Below are 21,316 nucleotides of genomic sequence, written 5' to 3'. Positions count from 1 at the left end.
GGCGAAAGATTGCAAAGTACAGCAGGACCTGGGGATACCTGTGCATGAAATGCAACAGGATAGTATGCAGGTACAGCAAGTGATCAGGAAGGCCAATGGTATCTTGGCCTTTATTGCAAAAGGGATAGGGTATAAAAGCAGGAAAATCTTGCTACAGCTATATGTGAGGCCACACCTGGAATACTGCGTGTAGTTTTGGTTTCCATATTTAAGAAAGGATATACTTGCTTTGGAGGCAGCTTAGAGAACGTTCACTCGGTTGATTCTGGGCATGAGCAGTTTGACTTATGAGGAACGATTAAGTAGGTTGGGCCTCTACTGACGGCAATTCAGAAGAATGAAAGGTGATCTTATCAAAACGTAGAAGATTATGAGGGGGCTTGATAAGGTGGATGCAGAGAGGATGTTTCCACTGATAATGGGGAGTCTATAATTAGATTGCATGATCTTAGAATAAGGGGCCGCCCATTTAAAAGAGAGATGAGGAGCAATTTCTTCTCTCAGAGGGTTGTAAATCTATGGACTTCACTGCCTCAGAGAGCTGTGGAAGTTGGGCCATTGAATAAATTTAAGACAGAAATAGACAGTTTCTTAAACGATATGGGAATATGGGGGCATGGGGAGCGGGCGGGGAAATGGAGCTGAGTCCATGATCAGATCAGCCATGATCTTATTGAATGGCGGAGCAGGCTCGAGGGGCCGTATGGCCTACTCCTGTTGCTATTTCTTATGTTCTTATGTTCAGGTATAGAGGTTATTAAGATCATCAGAAACAAACAAGAGCTGCCAGAATGAACATGGTTCAGTGCCCAATGCAATCACAGTACATCGTGTTCTAGTCACAAATGCAATCTTTCTCCTCAACCTATTTAAAGCGGAGATGAGGAGGAATTTCTTCTCTGAGGGTTGTAAATCTGTGGAATTCTCTGCACCAGAGAGCAGTGGAGGCTGGGTCATTGAATATATTTAAGGTGGAGATAGCCAGATTTTTGAGCGATAAGGGAGTAAAGGGTTCTGGGGAGTGGGCAGGGAATGGAGCTGAGTCGATGATCAGACCAGCCATGACCTTATTGAATGGGGAGCAGGCTCGGGGGTCTGGGTGGCCCAATCCTGCTCCTATTTCTCATGGTCATATGTACCCAGCATGCCCCGGGGGGAGAATGTGCTGCACCCAGACTACAGGAGCTCAGTGCGCAGGCGCGGGCCCTGGCTGTGTTTGGAGCATGCACGGTGCGTGTAATGGCGGAGGAGACGCGTTTTGTACAGGCTCCCAAGAAGTGTCCTTTTCAGCGGGACGGAGCAGAGTAATGGACCAGCGGGGAGCCGGGGAGGCTTCATAAAAAATCGGTGCTCGCCGCAAGCCCGGAATAATTACCGGAATATCGGTGGTTGCAGCTTTGGAGCTTTCTCCCGGTCACAGGCCCAGGCTAACGGCGGCCATCTTGGTGCAGGAAGGCATGTTCACGCCGCCAATTTAATTTACTGAGCAGTACAGCGCATGCGTGGCCATCTTGGTGCAGGAACAAAGTGAATGATGTCAGTGTCTGGAATTGAACTCAGCCAGAGTCAGCACCTTCAGGGGAGGGGAACCAGTGAATGTAGAACTGAACTCAGACAGAGTCAGTACCTTCAGGAGAGGGGAACCAGTGAGTGTAGAACTGAACCCAGCCAGAGTCAGCACCTTCAGGGGAGGGGAACCAGTGAGTGTAGAACTGAACCCAGCCAGAGTCAGTACCTTCAAGGGAGGGGAACCAGTGACTGTAGAACTAAACCCAGCCAGAGTCAGCATCTTCAGTGGTGGGGAAAGAGGGGAGGGACGGAGAGGACCCAGTGATTATAGAAATGACCCTAACCAGAGACCGCACCATCAGGGGAGCAGAGGTAGGGGAACCAGTGAGTGCGGAACTGAACACAGCCAGACTCAGCATCTTCAGTGGAAGTGGGGAACCAGTGAGTGTCGACCTGAACCCAGCCACAGTCAGAACGTTCAGGGGAGGAGAGGGACGGGAACCAGTGAGTGTAGAACTGAACCCAACTAGAATTGGTGGTGAAAACTGGGAGTGGAGGAGAAACAGGCTAGAAATGTGTGTTGATTTGGATTTCAGCGCTGCAGGAGGGACAATGTGTGGGACAGGGATTTACAGCTTTGGAAGAACAAGAGAGGAAAGAATGTTAAATGGAAACTAGATGTGTATATCCTGAATTTGTGTCTTGTACTGACAGTGATGAGTTTTGTTATCTCCTTTTACAGTGTATTAGAAGGGGACATTTTCAGACAGGAAACACAAACCAAACATCGCGTCAAGATTTGATGGAGTCAATCGATTCATCAGGACCCGAATATCATCGGCCTTTGAAAGTGGAAGGAGAAATGTTTGTCTGTTCTGACTGTGCGAAAAGTTTCAAATATCAGTGTGACTGGAAAAGCACCGAGACACACACACCCGAGTGAGTGTTCCAGTGCACTGCCTGTGGAAAGAGCTTTAACCAGTTACACAGCCTGAAGAACCATCGCACCATTCACAGCGGGGAGAAACTGTAAACGTGTTGTGTGTGTGGGCGAGGCTTCAACTGATCGTCCAACCTGGAGAGTCACAAGGATACCCGCACCATGGAGAAACCGTGGAAATGTGGGGACTGTGGGAAGGGATTCAGATCACCATCTGTCCTGGAAATTCATCAACACAGTCACACTGGGGAGAGGCCATTCACCTGCTCTGAGTGTGGGAAGCGATTCACTCAGTCATCCGACCTGCTGAAACACCAGCGAGTTCACACTGGGGAGAGGCCGTTCACCTGCTCGGAGTGTGGGAAGGGATTCACTTGTTCATCCCACCTGCTGACACACCAGGGAGTTCACACTGGGGAGAGGCCATTCACATGCTCTGAATGTGGGAAGGGATTCACACAGTCATCCAACATGCTGACACACCAGCGAGTACACACTGGGGAGAGGCCGTTCACCTGCTTGGAGTGCGGGAAGGGATTCACTCAGTCATCCACCCTGCTGAAACACCAGCGAGTTCACAAGTGACTGCAGGAGTTGGATTCTGCTGTTATTGAGGCTGTTAATCACATCTTGACTGAACCATGTTCATTCTGACAGTTGTGGTTTGTCTCTGTTGATAACCCTGTAACTGGGCTGGACTTTAATATTCTGGATATATTGCTGATTGTGTTCTCGGGGCTGCAGTGTCCATTTAAGAAACACTGTTGGTTATCTTTCCCCTTAATTCAGCAAATCTCAACAGAAATTTAGTTTGCAATAAAATTATGAACTTTTACTTTAATCCTAAATTGATCTTTGGTACAAAATGTAGAATAGTGTGTGAAAGTTTCCACTGAATAAAATCTCCAATTGGAATGAGCTTGCTGACAATTCTTAATGACTTGCTCATTACACACAGTGGCCCCTCCATATCCACCAGAAAGAAGGGGAATGGGAATTGGTGGGGAATCAGTGTACCCAAATGTTGTCCTTCCCATCTGGGTGTGTCAATCCTCTCGGCACGAGAATGGAGACAAGTCCAGACCAAAACTGTGCGCAGTAGCCCAGGTGTGGTCTTACAGTTGTAGCAGGACTTCCTTACTTTTAGACTCCATCCCCTTTGCAATAAAGGCCAGCATTCAGTTTGCCTTCCTGATTATTGCTGTACCTATATGCAAACATTTTGAGTTTCATGTCCAAGAATCCCCAGATCTCTCTGTATAACAGCATTTTATAATCGTCCACATCTAAATAATAATTTGCTTTTTTTTTCCTACCAAATAAAATCACCTGATATTTTACCACATTATAGTCCATCTGCCAGATTTTTGCCCACTCATTGAACCTATCTATATCCCTTTGTAGATTATTTGCGTCCTCCTCACAACTTGCTTTCCCTCCTATCTTTGTACCATCGGCAAATTTGGCTATGTTACACTCGGTCCCTTCATCCAAGTCATTAATATAAATTGTAATTAGTTGAGGCCCCAGTACTTATCACTGCGGCACCCCACAAGTTACTGTTTGCCAACCTGAAAATGACCCATTTATCCGGACTCTCTGTTTTCTGTTAGTTCAACAATCCTCTATCCATGCTGATATATTATCCCCAACCCCGTGAGCTCTTAGCATGTGCAGTAATATTTTGTGTGGCACCTTATTGAATGCTTTCTGGAAATCAAAATATACAACATCAAGTGGTTCTCCCTTATCCACTCTGCTCGTTACATCCTCAAACAACTACAGCAAATTTGCCAAACATGATTTCCCTTTCATAAAACCATGCTAACTCTGCCTAACTGCAGTATGGTTTTCTAAGTGTCCTGCTAGTACTTCCTTAATGATGAACTCGAGTATTTTCCAACTGACAGATGGAAGGCTAACTGATGTATAGTTTCCTGCTCCCTGTCTCCCTCCTTACTTGAATGGGTGTGTTACATTTGCTGTTTTCCAGTCCACTGGGACCTCTCCAGAATTCAGGGAATTTTGGTGGATTACAACCAATGCATGCACTATCTCTGCAACTAATTATTTTAAGACCTGAGGATGCATGCCATCAGGTCCAGAGGACTTATCCACCTTTAGTCACATTAGTTTGATTAGCACTTTATCTGTAGTGATAGTGATTGTTTTAAGTCATCCCCCCCACTACCCCTCCACAATAGCTCCTTGGTTATCAACTGTTGGGATGTTTATAGTGTCCTCTACCGTGAAGCCTAATACAAAATATTCGTTCAAAATCTCTGCCGTTTCCGTGTTTCCCATTAGTAATTCTCCAATGTCATCCTCTAAGCGAGCAATGTTTACTTTAGATAATCATTTCCTTTTTATGTCCCTGTAGAAGCTCTTACTGTCTGTTTTTATATTTCTTGCTAGTTTGCTCTCATCTGCTATCTTCTCTGTCTTTTTCATTTTTTAGTCGTCCTTTGCAGGTTTCTAAAAATTCCCAATCCTCTGGCCTTCCACTGTCCTTCACAACATTATCTGCCATTTTTTCCAATTTGTTACCATCCTTTACTTCCATGACGACACTTGTTCCACACGTGATTGACCAGGACACGAGAAGTGTGGTTGCTTCAACAGAAACAACTACACTGTGTTACTTCCAGAAATAATCCCCACTGTCTGGCCTGAATGAATCCATGTCACTACCCAATGCTGCAATGTGTCCTCCACCCCACAGAGTTCCATCTGTTTAAAGCCACGACAGAAATGTCCCGTTTCCTCCTGGAGTTTGAGGGACATCAGCTTTAACAATGGGGCAGAGTTTCAGCCAATGAGCGAGACCCAGACCCTGCCCCGCCCACTGGGAGCTGCAAGCCTCACCTCTCACACACTGCAATTGCTTGGAGGATCTACCGCCTGCCTGGTCCTTCAGCCCCGCCCCCACTCTCCCTATTGATCCGGAGCTGCCGTCAATCAGCCGGGCAGTGTGAACTGAGCATGCACAGTGGGTGAGTCAGCAGGTGAGAGATGGGCGGAGGGAGGGAGCGGGTTAATAAAGAACGCGATTATTTGTACTGCCAAAATGGCCGCCACGCCGCACCATTTGTCTATGATTGGTCCCTTGGAGGATAAGCCACACCCTGAGATTTCACTGGAATGTGTAACTGGAACCACCCATCCCAAGGTCTCACTGACTTTGCAAATTGTAACTTGATCCACTTTGAATTCCTGAAGTGACAGAGGACAGAGCTCCCCATAAGATAGCAAGGCCCAGCCAAAGTACCTTGCCCCCATCCCAGTGCATGCCTTCCCCAGCCAAAGTGCATTACCCCAGTCCCAATACATGCCTCCCCCAGCCGAAGTGCTTTACCCCAGTCCAATACATGCCTCCCCCAGCCGAAGTGCTTTACCCCAGTCCAATACATGGCTCCCCCAGCCGAAGTGCTTTACCCCAGTCCCAAGATAAGCCTCCCCCAGCCGAAGTACATTACCCCAGTCCCGGTGCATGCCTCCCCCAGTCAAAATGCATTACCCCCAAACCAGTGCATGCCTCCCCCAGCCGAAGTACTTTACCCCAGTCCCAATACATGCCTCCCCCAGCCGAAGTACTTTACCCCAGTCCCAATACATGCCTCCCCCAGCAGAAGGGCTTTACCCCAGTCCCAAGATATGCCTCCCCCAGCTGAATGTCTTACCCCAGTACCAGTACATGCCTCACCCAGCAGTAGTGCCCGACACTAGTCCCATTGCATTTCTCCTCCCGCCGAAGTATCTTGCCACCATCCAAGTATATGCCTCCCACAGCCAAAGTGCTTTACCCCAGTCCCAGTATATGCCTCCCCCAGCCGAAGGGCCTTCCCAAAGTTCAAGTTCATGCCTCCCCCAGCCGAAGTGCATTACCCCAGTCACAGTGCATGCCTCCCCCAGCCAAAGTGCCTTACCCCAGTCAGAGTGCATGCCTCCCCCAGCCAAAATGCCTTACCCCAGTCCCAGTGCAGGCCTCCCCAGTTGAAGTGCCTTACCCAAGTCACAATATATGCCTCCCCCAGCCGAAGTAGCATTTCTCAGTGCAAATGCATGCCTCCGTCAGCCAAAGTACCCTACCCCAGTCCCAGTGAATGCCTCCCCCAGCCAACGTGCCTTAAACCATTCCCAGTGTATCCCTCCACCAGTTGAAGTGCCTTACCGCAGTCCCAGTGCATGCTTCCCCCAGTTGAAGTACCTTACACAAGTTCCAGGTATCCATCCCCCCATTGAAGTGCATTACCCTAGTCCCAGTGTATCCCTCCCCCAGCCGAAGTGCCTTACCCCAGTCCCAGTGCATTCTTCCCTCTGTTGAAGTGCCTTACCCCAGTCCGAATGTGTTCCTCCCCCAGTTGAAGTACCTTGTTCCTGTCCCAATGTATCCCTCCCACATTTGAAGTGCCTTACCTCAGTCCCAGTGTATCCCTCCCCAGCAGAAGTGCCTTACCCCAGTCCAAGTGTATCCCTCCCCCAGTTGAAGTGCCTTCCCCCAGTCCCAGTGCATGGCTCCCCCAGTTGAAGTGCATTGTTCCAGTCCCAGTGTAACCCTCCCACAGTTGAAGTGCGTTACCCCAGTCCCACTGTATCCCTCCACCAGTTGAAATGCCTAACCACAGTCCCAGTGTATGCCTCCACCAGTTAAAGTGCCTTACTCCAGTCCGAGTGCACACCTCTGCCAGCCGAAGTCCCTTAGACCCGTGCCAGTGCATGCCTCTCGGAGCCAAAATGCCTTGTCCCAGTCCCACTATATGCCTCCACCAACCAAAGTGCCTTAAACCAGTCAAAGTTTATGCCTATCCTAGCCAAAGTGCCTTACCCCAGTCCCAGTGCACACCTCCCCCAACCGAAGTACCCTACCCCAGTGCCAGTATATTCTCCACTAGCCGAAGTGCCTTACCCTAGTCCCAGTGCATGCCTCCCCTAGTTGAAGTGACTTAGCCCAGTCCCAGTTTATGCCTCCCCCATTTGAAGTGTCTTATTCCAGACCCAGTGTAGCCCTCGCACAGTTGAAGTGCCTTTCCTCCAGTCCCAGGGAATCCCTCCCCCAGTTGAAGTGCCTTACCCCAGTCCCAGTGTATCCCTCCCCCAGTTGAAGTGCCTTACCCTAGTGCCAGTGTATCCCTCCCACAGTTGAAGTGCCTTACCCCAGTCCCAGTATATGCGCCCCCAGCCTTAGTGCCTTACCCCAGTCCCAGGGTATCCCTCCCCAGCTGAAGTGCCTGAGCCCAGTCCCGGTGTAAGCCTCCCGCAGTTGAAGTGACTTATTACAGACACAGTGTATCCCTCCCACAATTGAAGTGCCTTTCCTCCAGTTACAGTGTATTGCTCCCCAGCCGAAGTGTCTTACTCCGGTCCCAGTGTATGCCTCCCCCAGTTGATGTGCCTTACCCCAGTGCCAGTTTATCCCTCCCCCAGTTGAAGTGCCTTACCCCAGTCCAAGTGTATCCCTCGCCCAGTTGAAGTGCCTACCCCCAGTCCAAGTGTATCCCTCGCCCAGTTGAAGTGCCTCGCCCAGTCCCAGTGTATCCCTCGCCCAGTTGAAGTGCCTAACCCCAGTCCCAGTGCATGCCTCCCCCTGTTGAAGTGCATTGTTCCAGTCCCAGTGCATGCCTCCTCCAGTTGAAGTATCTTGTTCCTGTCCCAATGTATCTCTCCAACATTTGAAGTGCCTTACCCCAGTCCCAGTGTATCGCTCCCCAGCCGAAGTGCCTTACCCCAGTCCAAGTGTATCCCTCGCCCAGTTGAAGTGCCTACCACAGTCCCAGTGCATGCCTCCCCCAGTTGAAGTGCATTGTTCTAGTCCCAGTGTATCCCTCCCACAGTTGAAGTGCGTTTCCCCAGTCCCACTGTATCCCTCCCCCAGTTGAAGTGCCTTACCCCAGTCTAAGTGTATCCCTCCCCAGCCGAAGTGCCTTACCCCAGTGCCAGTGTATCGCTCCCCCATTTGAAGTGCCTTAACCCAGTCCCAGTGCATGCCTGCCCTAGTTGAAGTGCCTTACCACAGTCCCAATGTATCCCTCACCCAGTCCCAGTGCATGTCTCCCCCAGCCGAAGTGCCTTCCCCAAGTCCTATTTCCCTGCACCACCTGCATGGAAGGATTCGGGCCAGGAGGGGGCGGGCTTGCCGCTTGTCAATCACAAAGTGCAGAACCAATAGTTTCCTGGGTTAATAAACCCGGGGAGTGAGAGGGGTCACACAGCCCGAGTGTGGGCCCAGGCCCGAGAGACAACACTCCGCACCATCCGCTTCACCCACACCCGGGCTCGTCCCCAGTCCCCGAATCACAGCCTGCAGACCCCGTGTTTACCCACCGGTTACAGACACGGTCAATGAGCGTCCGGGGGAGTGGGCTCAGCGGCCGCCATCTTGGTCAGGGCGGGGCGAGCAGGCTCAGCGGCCGCCATACTGGTCAGGGTGGAGGATACGGACTGAGCGGCCGCCATCTTGGTCATGGTGGGGGGGGTGGGAGAGCGGGCTGAGCGGCCGCCATCTTGGTCAGGTTGGAGGGAGCGGGCTTAGCGGCCGCCATCTTGGTCTGGTCGGGTCTCGCGGCGCATGCGTGGCTTTTTCAGCAGGGACAATGGGTGGGCGGGGCTTCAGGTTGTCTGTCAGTTTGATTGGACCAGATGTTTGTGACCAGGTCAGTGGCCCCTGAAAGGGAGTCTTCTTGTGCTGATTATTGCCTGGTGACTCTGGGCCAGCCCGACTCACCTTTTTGGGCCAGTCTGGGCTCACCCCATTGGGCCAGCCTGGGCTCACCCTATTGGCCATCCCGGGCTCACCTTATTGGGGCAGCATGGGCTCACCCTATTGGACCAGCACAAAAGACGCAGTGTCCAGCAGAGAGAATCAGCAGCTCATTGATTTTATTCTCACTCTGTGCACAGCGGGTGCAGAACTGAACCCAACCTTGTAAACTGGAAATGCATCATCACAGTCACATTGGGGAGAGGACGTTCACTAGCTCTGAGTGTGGGAAGTGATTCACTCAGTCATCCAACCTGCTGACACACCAGCGAGTTCACAAGTGACTGCAGGGGTTAGATTCTGCTGTTATTGCTGGTGTTAATGGCTTCCTGACTGAATCATGTTTCTTGTGTTGGTTGGAATTTGTTTCTGCTGATGTGAATAACCCCTATAACTGGGCTGGAGTTTAATAATTTGATATTTTAAATAACAGAGTGTGGCGATATTTGATGTCTCCAAGATAAGAGAGGACTAAGTTATATCCTGTTACCGACTGCACCATTTTGTGCATTTTCTACTTTCTAACTCTACATTATTTCAGTCTCATATCTTTGGTTACTCTCAGGGACAAGTCCCAGTTCCTCTTACCTTCCAGAGTATCTCTCCTTGCCTTGGTATCGAGCAAAGGTGTCAGAAACACGCCCGGGATCACTAAACACAAAACCCAATCTCTTAATCACTTTCAGATACTGGACTGAGTGTGTGCCCCTGTTGGAGCAGATTTTTGGACATATACTTGACTAGTATACGGGACCAAACATTTGTTTTTATTTTTCCCTTGAATGTATTTTGTAAGGGACAATACTGATGCATTGTGCTTTATACAAAAAAACACAGTTAGACTTCAAGGTATGCTGGCCTTGAGTTATGGAGATAGGAAAGTGAGATAATGAATGACTGGAGAGATAAGTGGGGGTATGTTTGTCTTTACCGATGCCAAAAAGCCTGCCACTTGTTTTTTTGTTGCTAAAAGGGGAACTAGTCCTCTTGGATGTATATAATTCCTGTCACAATGCGATGCTGGTTTATATCAAGAGCTCAGCCTTGGACAGTAATTGTATGAAAAGCTTTGTAAACCTTGTAATGCGATGATTGGACATAATGACTAGTGCTAAAGCACGTGATGTAAAGTGACGTAATTTGTAAGATAAAAAACCTCACTGGAGATATCAAATTGAGAAACTGGTTCAGAGACAGGGGTCTCTAACACTTCTCCCAAAGCTTTGTCTCCGATTTAATAAATCTCTCTTTATATATTATACAGTCTCGGAAATATTTTTCCACGACAAAATGGCGTCACAAACAGGATACTGTCCGATCAGACATGATCACTTAAGACAGTATCTGGAATCTGGTGTTAGAGACTGAGAGAGAGGTGTATGAGCACGACGGGATAGTGTATAAGATACGAGTAAGTAGATAGTAGGAGGAGGCTTACTAACCAGTTTGAGTTGTCCCTTTAGTAAATAAGGTCGGTGCAGAAGGGAGCTGAGCACTCCAACCTAGAGGCGAAACTCCGGTGGTAAGGAAACACGCTAGCTTTGTTGCGAAGACAAAGGGTCTCCACAGAGTAGTCATGGCCGTGAGTATTACAGAAACAAAGGGAAACGTCCGAGACTGGCGAACATGGAAGGTAAGCAAGGGAATGTAAAACGCGGGCTGCCCGAGTCATTAATTAATTCCTATCATTAATTGTAACTTGCATAATTACGTAATGCCATAAAAAAGCTGATGGTGACTATCTCAAGTGACATATGGATCCAAAAATAGAACTGGCCAGACTTAAGCTTTGTTGAATGAAGAGAGACTTTTGTGATGTCTATTTTGAATGAGAATACTTGAGTGATTTTGACAGCGGAATGAATGAATAGCCTGTTTGGGAAGGTATGGAGTGGCTAACTGTTTTAGCTCCACCCACCTTTTCCAAACAGAGTGAAAGTTTTTTTAACATTTCGTAGTGTTGTCCTGTATATGGGAAGTTTAAGAAAGTGTGAACCTTCTGGTATTACATTTTAAGTTAGAAACGCAGGTGTGGATATATACGGATAATAAGTTACAGAGCTAGGAAATGCACAAAGGATAGGTTTGTTGAATAAAAGATAATAATTCATGGTCCTGGTAGTAAAAAAATAAAGAATTTATTTGTCACGCTCACTTACTTGTCGAAAGAAAACATGCAATTGGGTTGAAAGACATAAATTTAGTCGAGGAATGAGATAAAGAATGCCTTTTAAAACGCTCGCATTTTCCTTTGTGTAAAACCTTGACACAAAAGCTTCTAGCTCAGTTTAAAAAAAAAAGCTTTAAATCTAGAAATACCTTCAGGGATCAGGTCAAACTCCTGGGCGAGTGGTGAGCTATCTGTGAAGGTGTAAAATGGACTTTTGCAAAAGGCTAAAACAGTAAGCTTTAGCAGTTTAGAAAAGAAAAAGATAAAGACGCAAATTTGAAAATAAACAAATTGAACGATTGGAAAGAAAAAGTGTCTTCGATTGTCTGATGATTTAAAATACAAAACCTAATTTGAAGAAAGGTGATCTAAAAAAAAAGATGTAATGCACTAATTAGGATCTGGAAAAAAAAGGGGTGTTTGCGATGGATAAAGACATAACTTACTAAATACCAGTTGATATCAGCTGTGAAAAAGATATTGGTTTAATTGGAAAAAAAAAAGAATTTGAAGAGGTAAAAAACACTTTCCATTGATAATGATTTTAAATTATTAAAATTAAGTCAGTGCCGCTGGGGCCCGAGACGAACAGATAAGTATTGAGAAACTATACCAGGACACTTCTGAGGAGGAAATAGGTATGTGGACAAAGCAGGGCGCAACGCAAGGGAAGGATAACGTTTGGAGACGAAACGACAAGGTAATGGCGCCTGAATGCATACACAATACCTTATTGGAGTTGCATCATGGCCTGTCTCATTCAGGATGAGAGGCCATTACTGGGAGTCTTGGGAGAGATTGGTGGTGGAAAGGGATGGGGAGAGATATCACCAAACATTGCCATCGATGCATTACGTGCGCACAATATAATCCTGGCCAGCCTATTAAAATTAAAATATAATCCCATATTAAAATGGGACACCAGCCCTGTCCACGGGGGCCATGGGAACATGTATAAATTGATTTCACAGGTCCTTTGCCCCCATCCCATGGAAAAAAGATATTGCCTAGTGATTATAGATCAACTTACCCGGTGGGTAGAAGCTGTCCCCACACGTGATTGCACTGCCTCAACAGTGATAAGGATATTCTGACCAAGGCACCCACTTCACCAGGAAGATTGTAAAAACAATATGCCAGCTGATGGGCATAGAACAACAATTCCACATCCCCTACCACCCGCAGAGTTCTGGGATGGTAGAGCGCATGAAGCATATCCTTAAGAACGCCCTGGCAAAGGCCATGCAAACGTCAGGAAAAACGTGGACGGAAGTAGTACCCATTATATTGATGAAGTTAAGAGCCACGACAAACTGGACAACCGGATTAACCCCTTATGAACTAATGACAGGAAGGGCGATGCAATTACCAGAGAACATCACAACAGGTGGGGCCGATGTAGGCCCATTAAAAGACAACATAAAACGGTATGTTTTGGAACTAAGTACTCAATTAAAAGGGATGCGTAAATTAGTTAGGGACAATCAGGAAGAAAGAGACGTGGAAGCAGAGCTTACAAAGCTCCCTGAAGTCCCGTTGGCAGGAAGTCGCATTATGGTAAGGGTCCTCCCGGGAAAACTGGGGTTTGCCCCAAAATGGATAGGACCATATGAGGTTAGAATCAGTGGGGACACTTGTTCCTGCATCGATGTTAAAGGGAATGGACAATGGAAGCATTGGACCCAGCTTAAGGTTTTTGAACCAGCCGTTTAGCACACGAATTAGTTGTTGTTGTTTGTCTATTTACAGATTGACAGCGAAAGATTCTTCAAGCAAGCCATACGGCCATTTTGACTATTTGTTAATTATAGAGTAATAAGATGAAACTATATATTGCGATCGGTGCGATTATCATAGTTCGTGTTTGGTCTGGCCTGCTAGCTAGACCGAAACGAGAGTTACATGTGAATACCTTTTTGTACATGTCTTATGTTTATGCGCAAAATGGGAACTTTTCCATTTGCTGGGTATGTTCGCACATCCCCATACATAGCAAAGGAGGCATCCCTTTGAGGTCAATCTCCCTTAACATTTCGGAAGTAGCGGAGTGGGTAATAAAGAAACATGGAGATGGGGGGGTTACCTTTTGGATGCATTGACGGATGGTACCAGCCGGAATACAATAGGTCGGTACGACCCCCGTTCCTGGCTTTGACCAACACGTCAGGAGTTGGAAGACCCACCGCTGACATTTGTTTCACTCGAAACCTGACTGATGAGGAAACAGGTTTTGAGCAGGATATAGCAATTGTACGCAATACTTTAACCTCACCAGTTGGAACATAACAGACAGCGAAACAATAAACCAGGGGTTCCTTGAAATGGAGGGTTTGAAGAATCAGACAAATAGCCAGGACTGGGACCCTGAGATTAGGTGGCGACGGGGGCTGAGAGAGAGAGATTGGGATCGAATCTAACAGCATACAATGGCACTTATTTTGTGTGCGAGCACAAGGCCTACCCCTGGTTGCCACAGGACTGGAGGGTGTCCTGTTATTTGGGATATGTTGTCCCCTTTGTCAGACCGGTACATACTTTAGCAGAAGTACAGACACCAGGTCGAGTAAGATGAGCTCTTACCCCGGTAGAGAGGTTACTTGGGGTCATGATGCTCCCATTCGGGATAGGACGCATCATGGATGAATTACGTAACCTAGAGAGGGTACTGGAAGAGATAGTTAACGACACTGTTGAAGCAATGGAGGGCATAACGGCTGAAATGGTAGCCATACGCACAATCGTACTCCAAAACCGAATGGCCCTAGATACTAGCACAAAGTGGGGGCACATGTGCCTTAATTGGAGCTGAATGTTGCACTTACATTCCTGATAATTCAGAAAACATAACCAACCTCGCTGATCACATAAGAAGGGACGTAAAGAAGTTATCCACGACAGCAGGTGGATCTGGCTGGTTTGACTGGCTGTTAGGGGAATCCTGGGGGTCCTATCTTATGCATGGAGTAATTATTCTGGTTGTAATAATAATTACTTGTTGTCTGATTATCGGGTGTTTTAATATCTGCTGTAAAGTTATGATGGCCCGACTGATACAGTAGCCAGTGTAATCGCCGAAGAAGCAGCAGCACACCTGATGGAAATACCTGAAAACACCAAGGATGAAGAAACAGACGACGTTGACACTGACCACTATCTTTGAAGGGTAGCCTGGAGCTACAGGCAAGGTGGACATACGGAACATCAGGGAAGTAACATATCCCAAAGGACGAATATATGACACCATGCTACTATCATTGTGGTCATCTGGATTTCGTGAACATCCTCCAGGACCAAAAGGGGGAATATTGTTGGAGCGGATTTTTGGACATATACCTGACTAGTATACGGGACCAAACATTTGTTTTTATTTTCCCCTTGAATGCATTTTGTAAGGGACAATACTGATGCAATTTGTTTTTGCAAAAAAACACAGTTAGACTTCAAGGTATGCTGACCTTGAGTTATGGAGATAGGAAAGTGAGATAATGAACGACTGGAGAGATAAGTGGGGGTATGTTTGTCTATACCGGTGCCAAAAAGCCCGCCACTTGTTTTTTTGTTGATAAAAGGGGAACTAGTCCTCTTGGATGTATATAATTCCTGTCACAATGCGAGGCTGGTTTATATCAAGAGCTCTGCCTTGGACAGTAATTGTATGAAAAGCTTTGTAAACCTTGTATTGCGACGATTGGACTTAAGGACTAGTGCTGTAAAGTGATGTAATTTGTAAGATAAAAGAACCTCACTGGAGATATCAAATTGAGAAGCTGGTTCTGAGACAGGTGTATCTAACACTTCTCCCAAAGCTTTGTCTCCGATTTAATAAACCTCTCTTTATATATTATACAGTCTCGGAAATATTTTTCCACAACACCTCAGAACATCTCTCTCTAAACCAATCACATCAAATAATTGGCAAAGGTTTAGAATCAACTAGATGAATAAGTAAACACATCACAGCCTAATAACCTAGCTCTATATTCACAGGTGAAAGTCTGTTATCTCACGCCTCGAATGTCAATTGGTGAGATGAGCGACTGAATCACTGTCCATGTGCAACAGCATCCATTCCCACTGTCCCCACATTTGCAGTGTTGAGTCGGTTGGGCGCACGAGTATCACAGGCTGAACGATTGTTTAAGGTACATCCACACACACAACATGTGTCCTGTTTCTCCCCGCTGTGATTGGTGTTTTTACAAAGGCTGATGATAAGGTGATCCTGATCAATCCAGGGAATCTGTCAAATCTTGACGTGATGTCTGGTTTGAGTTTCCCAGCTGCAGATCCTCCTCTTCTAATACCCTGCAAATCGTGGTTACAAACGTTGTTACTTTAAGTAAAGGATTGAAATTCAGAACACACTATTCCAGATTCTACAGAACATCCTGTCCTCTCGTGTCCCCCCTAAGCTGTAAATTCCTTATTCAAGACACTCCCCTCCATCCTCACTCTCTAAAATCAACATTCCTTTCATCGCCTGAGATGTATTATCTTCAGAAAGTGCTGAATCTGGCTGGGAGCAATTCCACAGACATTAGAAAACCTCTCGTGCCTCACCGTCAGTCGACACAGTGAGTGCCAGCAGGATTCCCACTGTGGTAGGCATCACAGCCTCAAATCCTGTCCTCAAATGACATCCACACACTTCCCAGTTGACGTCACTTGATCGGTCTGAAGAGCAGGGGCAGTGGATGGTTTTTACTCTTATTTAGCCCAATGGTACTGAGGACAATTATAACCCCTGAACTGCTGCCTTGGCTGAGGTCAACCAACAGCCCAGATCAAGGATTGAACTTGGGACCTTCCCAATCAGTATTGTAGTGTTGTAAAATTTGGGGGGTTGGGGAACGGTTAGAATAGAATATTTTGAAAAAATTTTACTCCACCTTTAAATGAAATCTTTGTCACACTGCACAAATCTGGACTCTTTCCAAATTATACAATTGGATCATCAAAATCAGTGAGACATTTTAGAAATGCTCAAGTCACTGAAATGGACAGCTTTCCAATCACTGCACAGTACAGAAGGGAGAGACTGTTAATGGTAGCTCGGTTAGTGAAGTCCTCCGACACCCCAAGATAAACTGGACTGTCCCTTTAACTATAAAGTAGCAGAGAAAGGGGAGTCCCTGTCCCTTTAAATATCTGCCCCATTCCCCCAGGCAGTGGGAGGAGGAACAGCGCACGGTCTCTTTGTATCCTGACCCAGCAAGCACCGCCGGATGGGCTGCCGCAGGGTCCTAAATTCCACATCGTTCGAAGTCGGGTTGATAGGAACAATTGAAAAGGGCACACACAGAGTCTTTGCTGTATATGTAAATATTTATGTGTGTGTGTGAACAAAACACGACACTCTTAATGTTTGCTAGTCAATTGCACAGAGATAAATAATTATCTTCACCAATTATTTTCCAACAATTTATTTCCATTTTGTTTACAATGCAATTGCGGGGTGTTTAATAACTTTACCATTTATTGATAACACATTGTCTTGTGTGCTCTTGTTCAGAAAGTGACGTCACACTGACCATTCTGTTACAAGGTGACCATGTCTGTCTGCAGTAATCAGTGGCAAAGCGGATTAAATCACATCGAGGATAATGAGCAGCCCCGCGTCCCCCCTCCCCGCCATCTCTGCGCTTTATTGTCCAGTGATCATCGCACCGTCACACAGAAGCTCCTGAGATTTACCTCCAGTGTGGATCATTACTGTAAGTGATGGTAAAAATTAAATTGTATGGGTGAAAGAGGAGCTGGGGTGAGGAGTTGTATTTAGAGAGGGATTTGAAGAGTCGGGGTGAAGGAGGTGTATGAGTGAAGGGGATTTACTGAAATTAATCACTTCTGTTGTGCTTTGATCCGGTTCATTTTTATTTTAAAATGTTTAGAATTGCGTGTTTCACTGAAGTTAAATGCGGGGCAGCAGTTACTTATGGGCACTGGGTTGTTTCTGTTGAATTAATGTGGACCGTGTTAATTGGGAATAGACTGAGTGGGATCATTCTGTGCTGAATGCAACGCTGGGCTGCGGGTTTGCACTCAGTCCCAGTGACGAGGTGCTTTCGACAACAAATCCAAAAGCTACTCGCATTGTGACACCAAATCCAGGGACCAATTACACTGAGACACCAAATTCAGGGACCACTTACACTGCGACACGAGATCCTTGGACCAGTTACACTGAGGCACCAATTCCAGGGACCACTTACACTGAGACTACAAAATTACATAGGATATACGACACACAAATGGGCCATTCGGAATAATCAGTCCATGCTGGCGTTTGTGCACCATTCGTGAATTAGAGAGTCTTAGTCTGGGCAATCGTCATGATGGTGAAACCAGCTCTAGTGAGGGCAAAAGGTGAGTAATGGATGAAGATATCACGGTGGAATCACACGGTGACTGGTAGGGCCTGGTACAGGAACACAAAAAGTAGGAACAGGCATCGGTCTCATGGCCGATGTAATCATGGACTCAGCTCCACTTTCCTGCCCGTTCCCCATAACCCTTTATTCCCTTATTGCTGAAAAATCAATGTATCTCCGCCTTAAATTTATTCAATGACCGAACCTCCACAGCTCTCTGGGGCAGAGAATTCCACAAATTTACAACCCTCTGAGAGAAGAAACACCTCCTCATCTCAGTTTTAAATTGGCGGCCCCTTATTCTGAGACTTTGCCCTCTAGTTTTAGTTTCCCCTGTGAGTGGAGATATCCTCTCTCCAAGCACATTGTCGAGCTTCCTCATTATCCTGTATTTTTCAATAAGATCACCTCTCATTCTTCTGAACTCCAATAAGTATCGGCCCAACCTACTCAACCTATCTTCATAAGTCAATCACCTCATCACTGGAATCAACTTAGTGAACTTTCTCTAAACCGCCTCCAATGCAAGCATATTCCTCCCGAAATACGGAGATAAAAACTGTATGCAGTACTCTTGGTTTGGATTCACCAATACCTTGTGCAGTTGTAGCAGGACTTCTCAGCTTTTATAATCCATCCCCCTTGCAATAAAGGTCATCATTCCATTTGCCTTTCTGTTTACTTGCTGTACCTCCATACTAAAGTTTTGTGTTTCATGCACAAGGACCCCCAACAACCTCTGTATTGCAGCACTTTGCAATTTTTCTCCATTTAAATTATAATTTGCTTTTCTATTTTTTTCAATTTTGTAATAGTTTATTGTCAGAAGCACTTTTCAGACAGGCTGATAATTTTATGTAACCAGCGCAGCAAATGTATCCGTCTGTTCTTGTTCCAAAATATCAAAATCTAATGTCACTAATTAAACGTTCGGTGAGATTTGTAGAGATGTGGAAGAAGGGATGAAATGAGGCTTGCAGGAAAGAAGGTTCATTGAATGAACAATTTGTGAGGCAGTTTTGTGACTCGTCTGCATGAGGTTAAAGGCATGAAATGGAAAAGGACACGTCCAGTGACACTTATATTGTCAATAATGGTTTCGATGTTAATTACTCATCATCATAGGCAGTTACTCGGAATCAAGGAAGACTTGCTTCCACTCCTGTAGTGAGTTATTTGGTGGCTGAACAGTCCGATACGAGAGCCACTGATTTGTCACAGATGGGACAGATAGTTGTTGAGGGAATGGGTGGGTGGGACTGGTTTGTATACGCTCTTTCTGCTGCCTACACTTGACTTCTGCATGCTCTCGGCATTGAGACTCGAGGTGTTCAGAGAATTTCTATCTCCTAAGCCTCATCATCATCATCATAGACAATCCCTCGAAATTGAAGAAGAATTGCTTCCACTCTAAAAGTGAGTTCTCAGGTGATTGTACAGTGTAATATGGGAATTATAGTCACTGTCACTGGTAGGACAGACAGTCGTTGATGGAAAGTCTGGGTGAGGAGTCTGGTTTCTCAGATGCTCCTTCCGCTACCTTCGCTTGTTTGCAGCATGCTCTCGGCGATGAGACTCGAGGTGTTCAGCGCCCTCCTGGATGTTCTTCCTCCACTTACGGTGGTCTTTGGCCAGGGATTCCAAGGTGCCTAATATCCTACTGACGATCCCAACCACTAACCCCAATCCTAACAAATAACCACAACCACTAAACCCTAAACTCGCACCCAAACCCAGTCCCGAACCAAAGGTTGTTCACAGGGATCAGTGGAGGAGCTAAAGACCCGATAATGGAAATATTTAAACAATTATCTTGATGCAAGAAATTCTGCCAGCTATGTAAGTAACAAGAAAATATATCAACAAAACTTTCAAAATCAGCAAAGATAGTTACAAAGATCACACATTTCAAAAACTATTACATATAGCAACCACATTCAAAAATCGTTAAACAATGTACAAAATAATAGATTTCAAGTCGAAAGCATCATACTTCAATCAATAGTTGGTTGAAAGGAACGTTATATGAGTGTAACATGAGACACTCCGGTTCAGTTTATGACACGCACAAGCCGAATACTCAAACAGAACAACCTTGGGATTTGATGTCATAAAAGATGAACTGGGTGAGAAGTGAAATAATCTACAGTAAGAAAAGGCCCAAAATGGAACAGTCGGTAACAGAACATTAAGTAGATATTATTATGGAGAAATCAAACATTCGACACACTGTGTTTGAACCAAGCTGATTTATTCAATATTTGTATAGAACATTAATCTCCAGCTCAGGTATAGGAGTTATTAAGATCATCAGAAACAAACAATATCTGCCAGAATGAATATCGTTCAATGCCCAATGCAATCCCAGTATATCCTGATCTATTCACCAATGCAGCTATTAAATGGCGGGTTATTTACCCAGTATGCACCACGGGCGAGAAGGTGCCGAACTCAAACTACAGGAGTTCAGTGCGCAGGCGCGCGTCGTGGCTGGTTTTGGAGCATGCGCGGCGAATGTAGTGGCGAAGGAGAAACGGTCAACATGACCTCCGCAGAAGCGCTAAATTTGAGCGGGTGGAGGGGAGCAATGGACCAGCGGGTCGCTTGGAAGGCTTCATAAAGCACCGGTGCTACCGCAAGCCCGGAATAATAACCGGCATATCGGCGGTTGCAGTTTTGGGGCTTTCTCCCAGTCAAAGCCCCAGGCTAACGGCGGCCATCTTCGTACAGGAAGGCTGGCTCAGCGCTCGGCCAGCTTGATTCGGTGAGTCGCACCGCGCATGCGCGGCCCTCTTGGTTCAGGAACAAAGTGAGCGATGTCAGTGTCTGTTTCCAACTGGGTCCCAGTGGGTAAAGGAGTATATCAGATATTTTATTCTCACTCTCCACACCTCGAATTTCTCAACATCTCCCCTAAAGGCGATGCTTAGTACCGACCTTATGGGTTAAGTCCTACATAATTGTAACAGAGAAGGGCCAGAAATATTCAATCCTTGGGTTGGAATCCCCATGTTCAGTCCCAGGGTTAGAATCTCCATCTCATCATTATCATAGGCAGTCCCTCGGAATCGAGGAAGACTTGCTTCCACTCCTGAACTGAGTTTATTGACGGCTGTCCAGTCGAATACGAGAGCCACAGATTCTGTCACAGGTGGGACAGATAGTCGTTGAGGGAATGGGTGGGAGGGACTGGTTTGCCGCACGCTCTTTCCGCTGCCTGCACTTGGTTTCTGCATGCTCTCTGCATTGAGACTCGAGGTGCTCCCCGCCCTCCCGGATGCACTTCCTCCACTTAGGGCGGTCTTTGGCCAGGGACTCCCAGGTGTCAGTGGGGATGTCGCACTTTATCAGGGAGGCTTTGAGGGTGTCCTTGTAACGTTTCCGCTGCCCACGTTTGGCTCGTTTGCCAAGAAGGACCTCCACAAAAGAGCACTTGCTTCGGGAGTCTCATGTCTGGCATGCAAACTGAGTGGCCTGCCCAGTGGAGCTGATCGAGTGTGGTCAGTGCTTCAATGCTGGGGATGTTAGCCTAGACGAGCACACTGATGTTGGTGCACCTGTCATTCCAG

At 46.5% G+C, this 21,316-nt stretch overlaps 1 protein-coding gene across 1 annotated transcript in view; it reads left to right on the top strand.

Annotated features, from left to right (window-relative positions):
- LOC139235539 (zinc finger protein 850-like) overlaps nt 1-21,316 on the top strand; it is a 102,277-nt gene that overhangs the window by 30,408 nt on the left and 50,553 nt on the right. The window contains exon 3 of the mRNA XM_070866599.1: nt 2,252-3,022. Within this exon, the coding sequence (XP_070722700.1) occupies nt 2,612-3,022 (411 nt within the window). The 5' untranslated portion in view covers nt 2,252-2,611. The remainder of the gene's footprint in view (nt 1-2,251; nt 3,023-21,316) is intronic.

This window comes from Pristiophorus japonicus, chromosome 23, assembly GCF_044704955.1.
Source record: "Pristiophorus japonicus isolate sPriJap1 chromosome 23, sPriJap1.hap1, whole genome shotgun sequence".
Lineage (NCBI taxonomy): Eukaryota > Metazoa > Chordata > Chondrichthyes > Pristiophoridae > Pristiophorus > Pristiophorus japonicus.
Note: the sequence above shows the minus strand (reverse complement) of the source record. Positions and strands in the feature narration are given on the sequence as shown.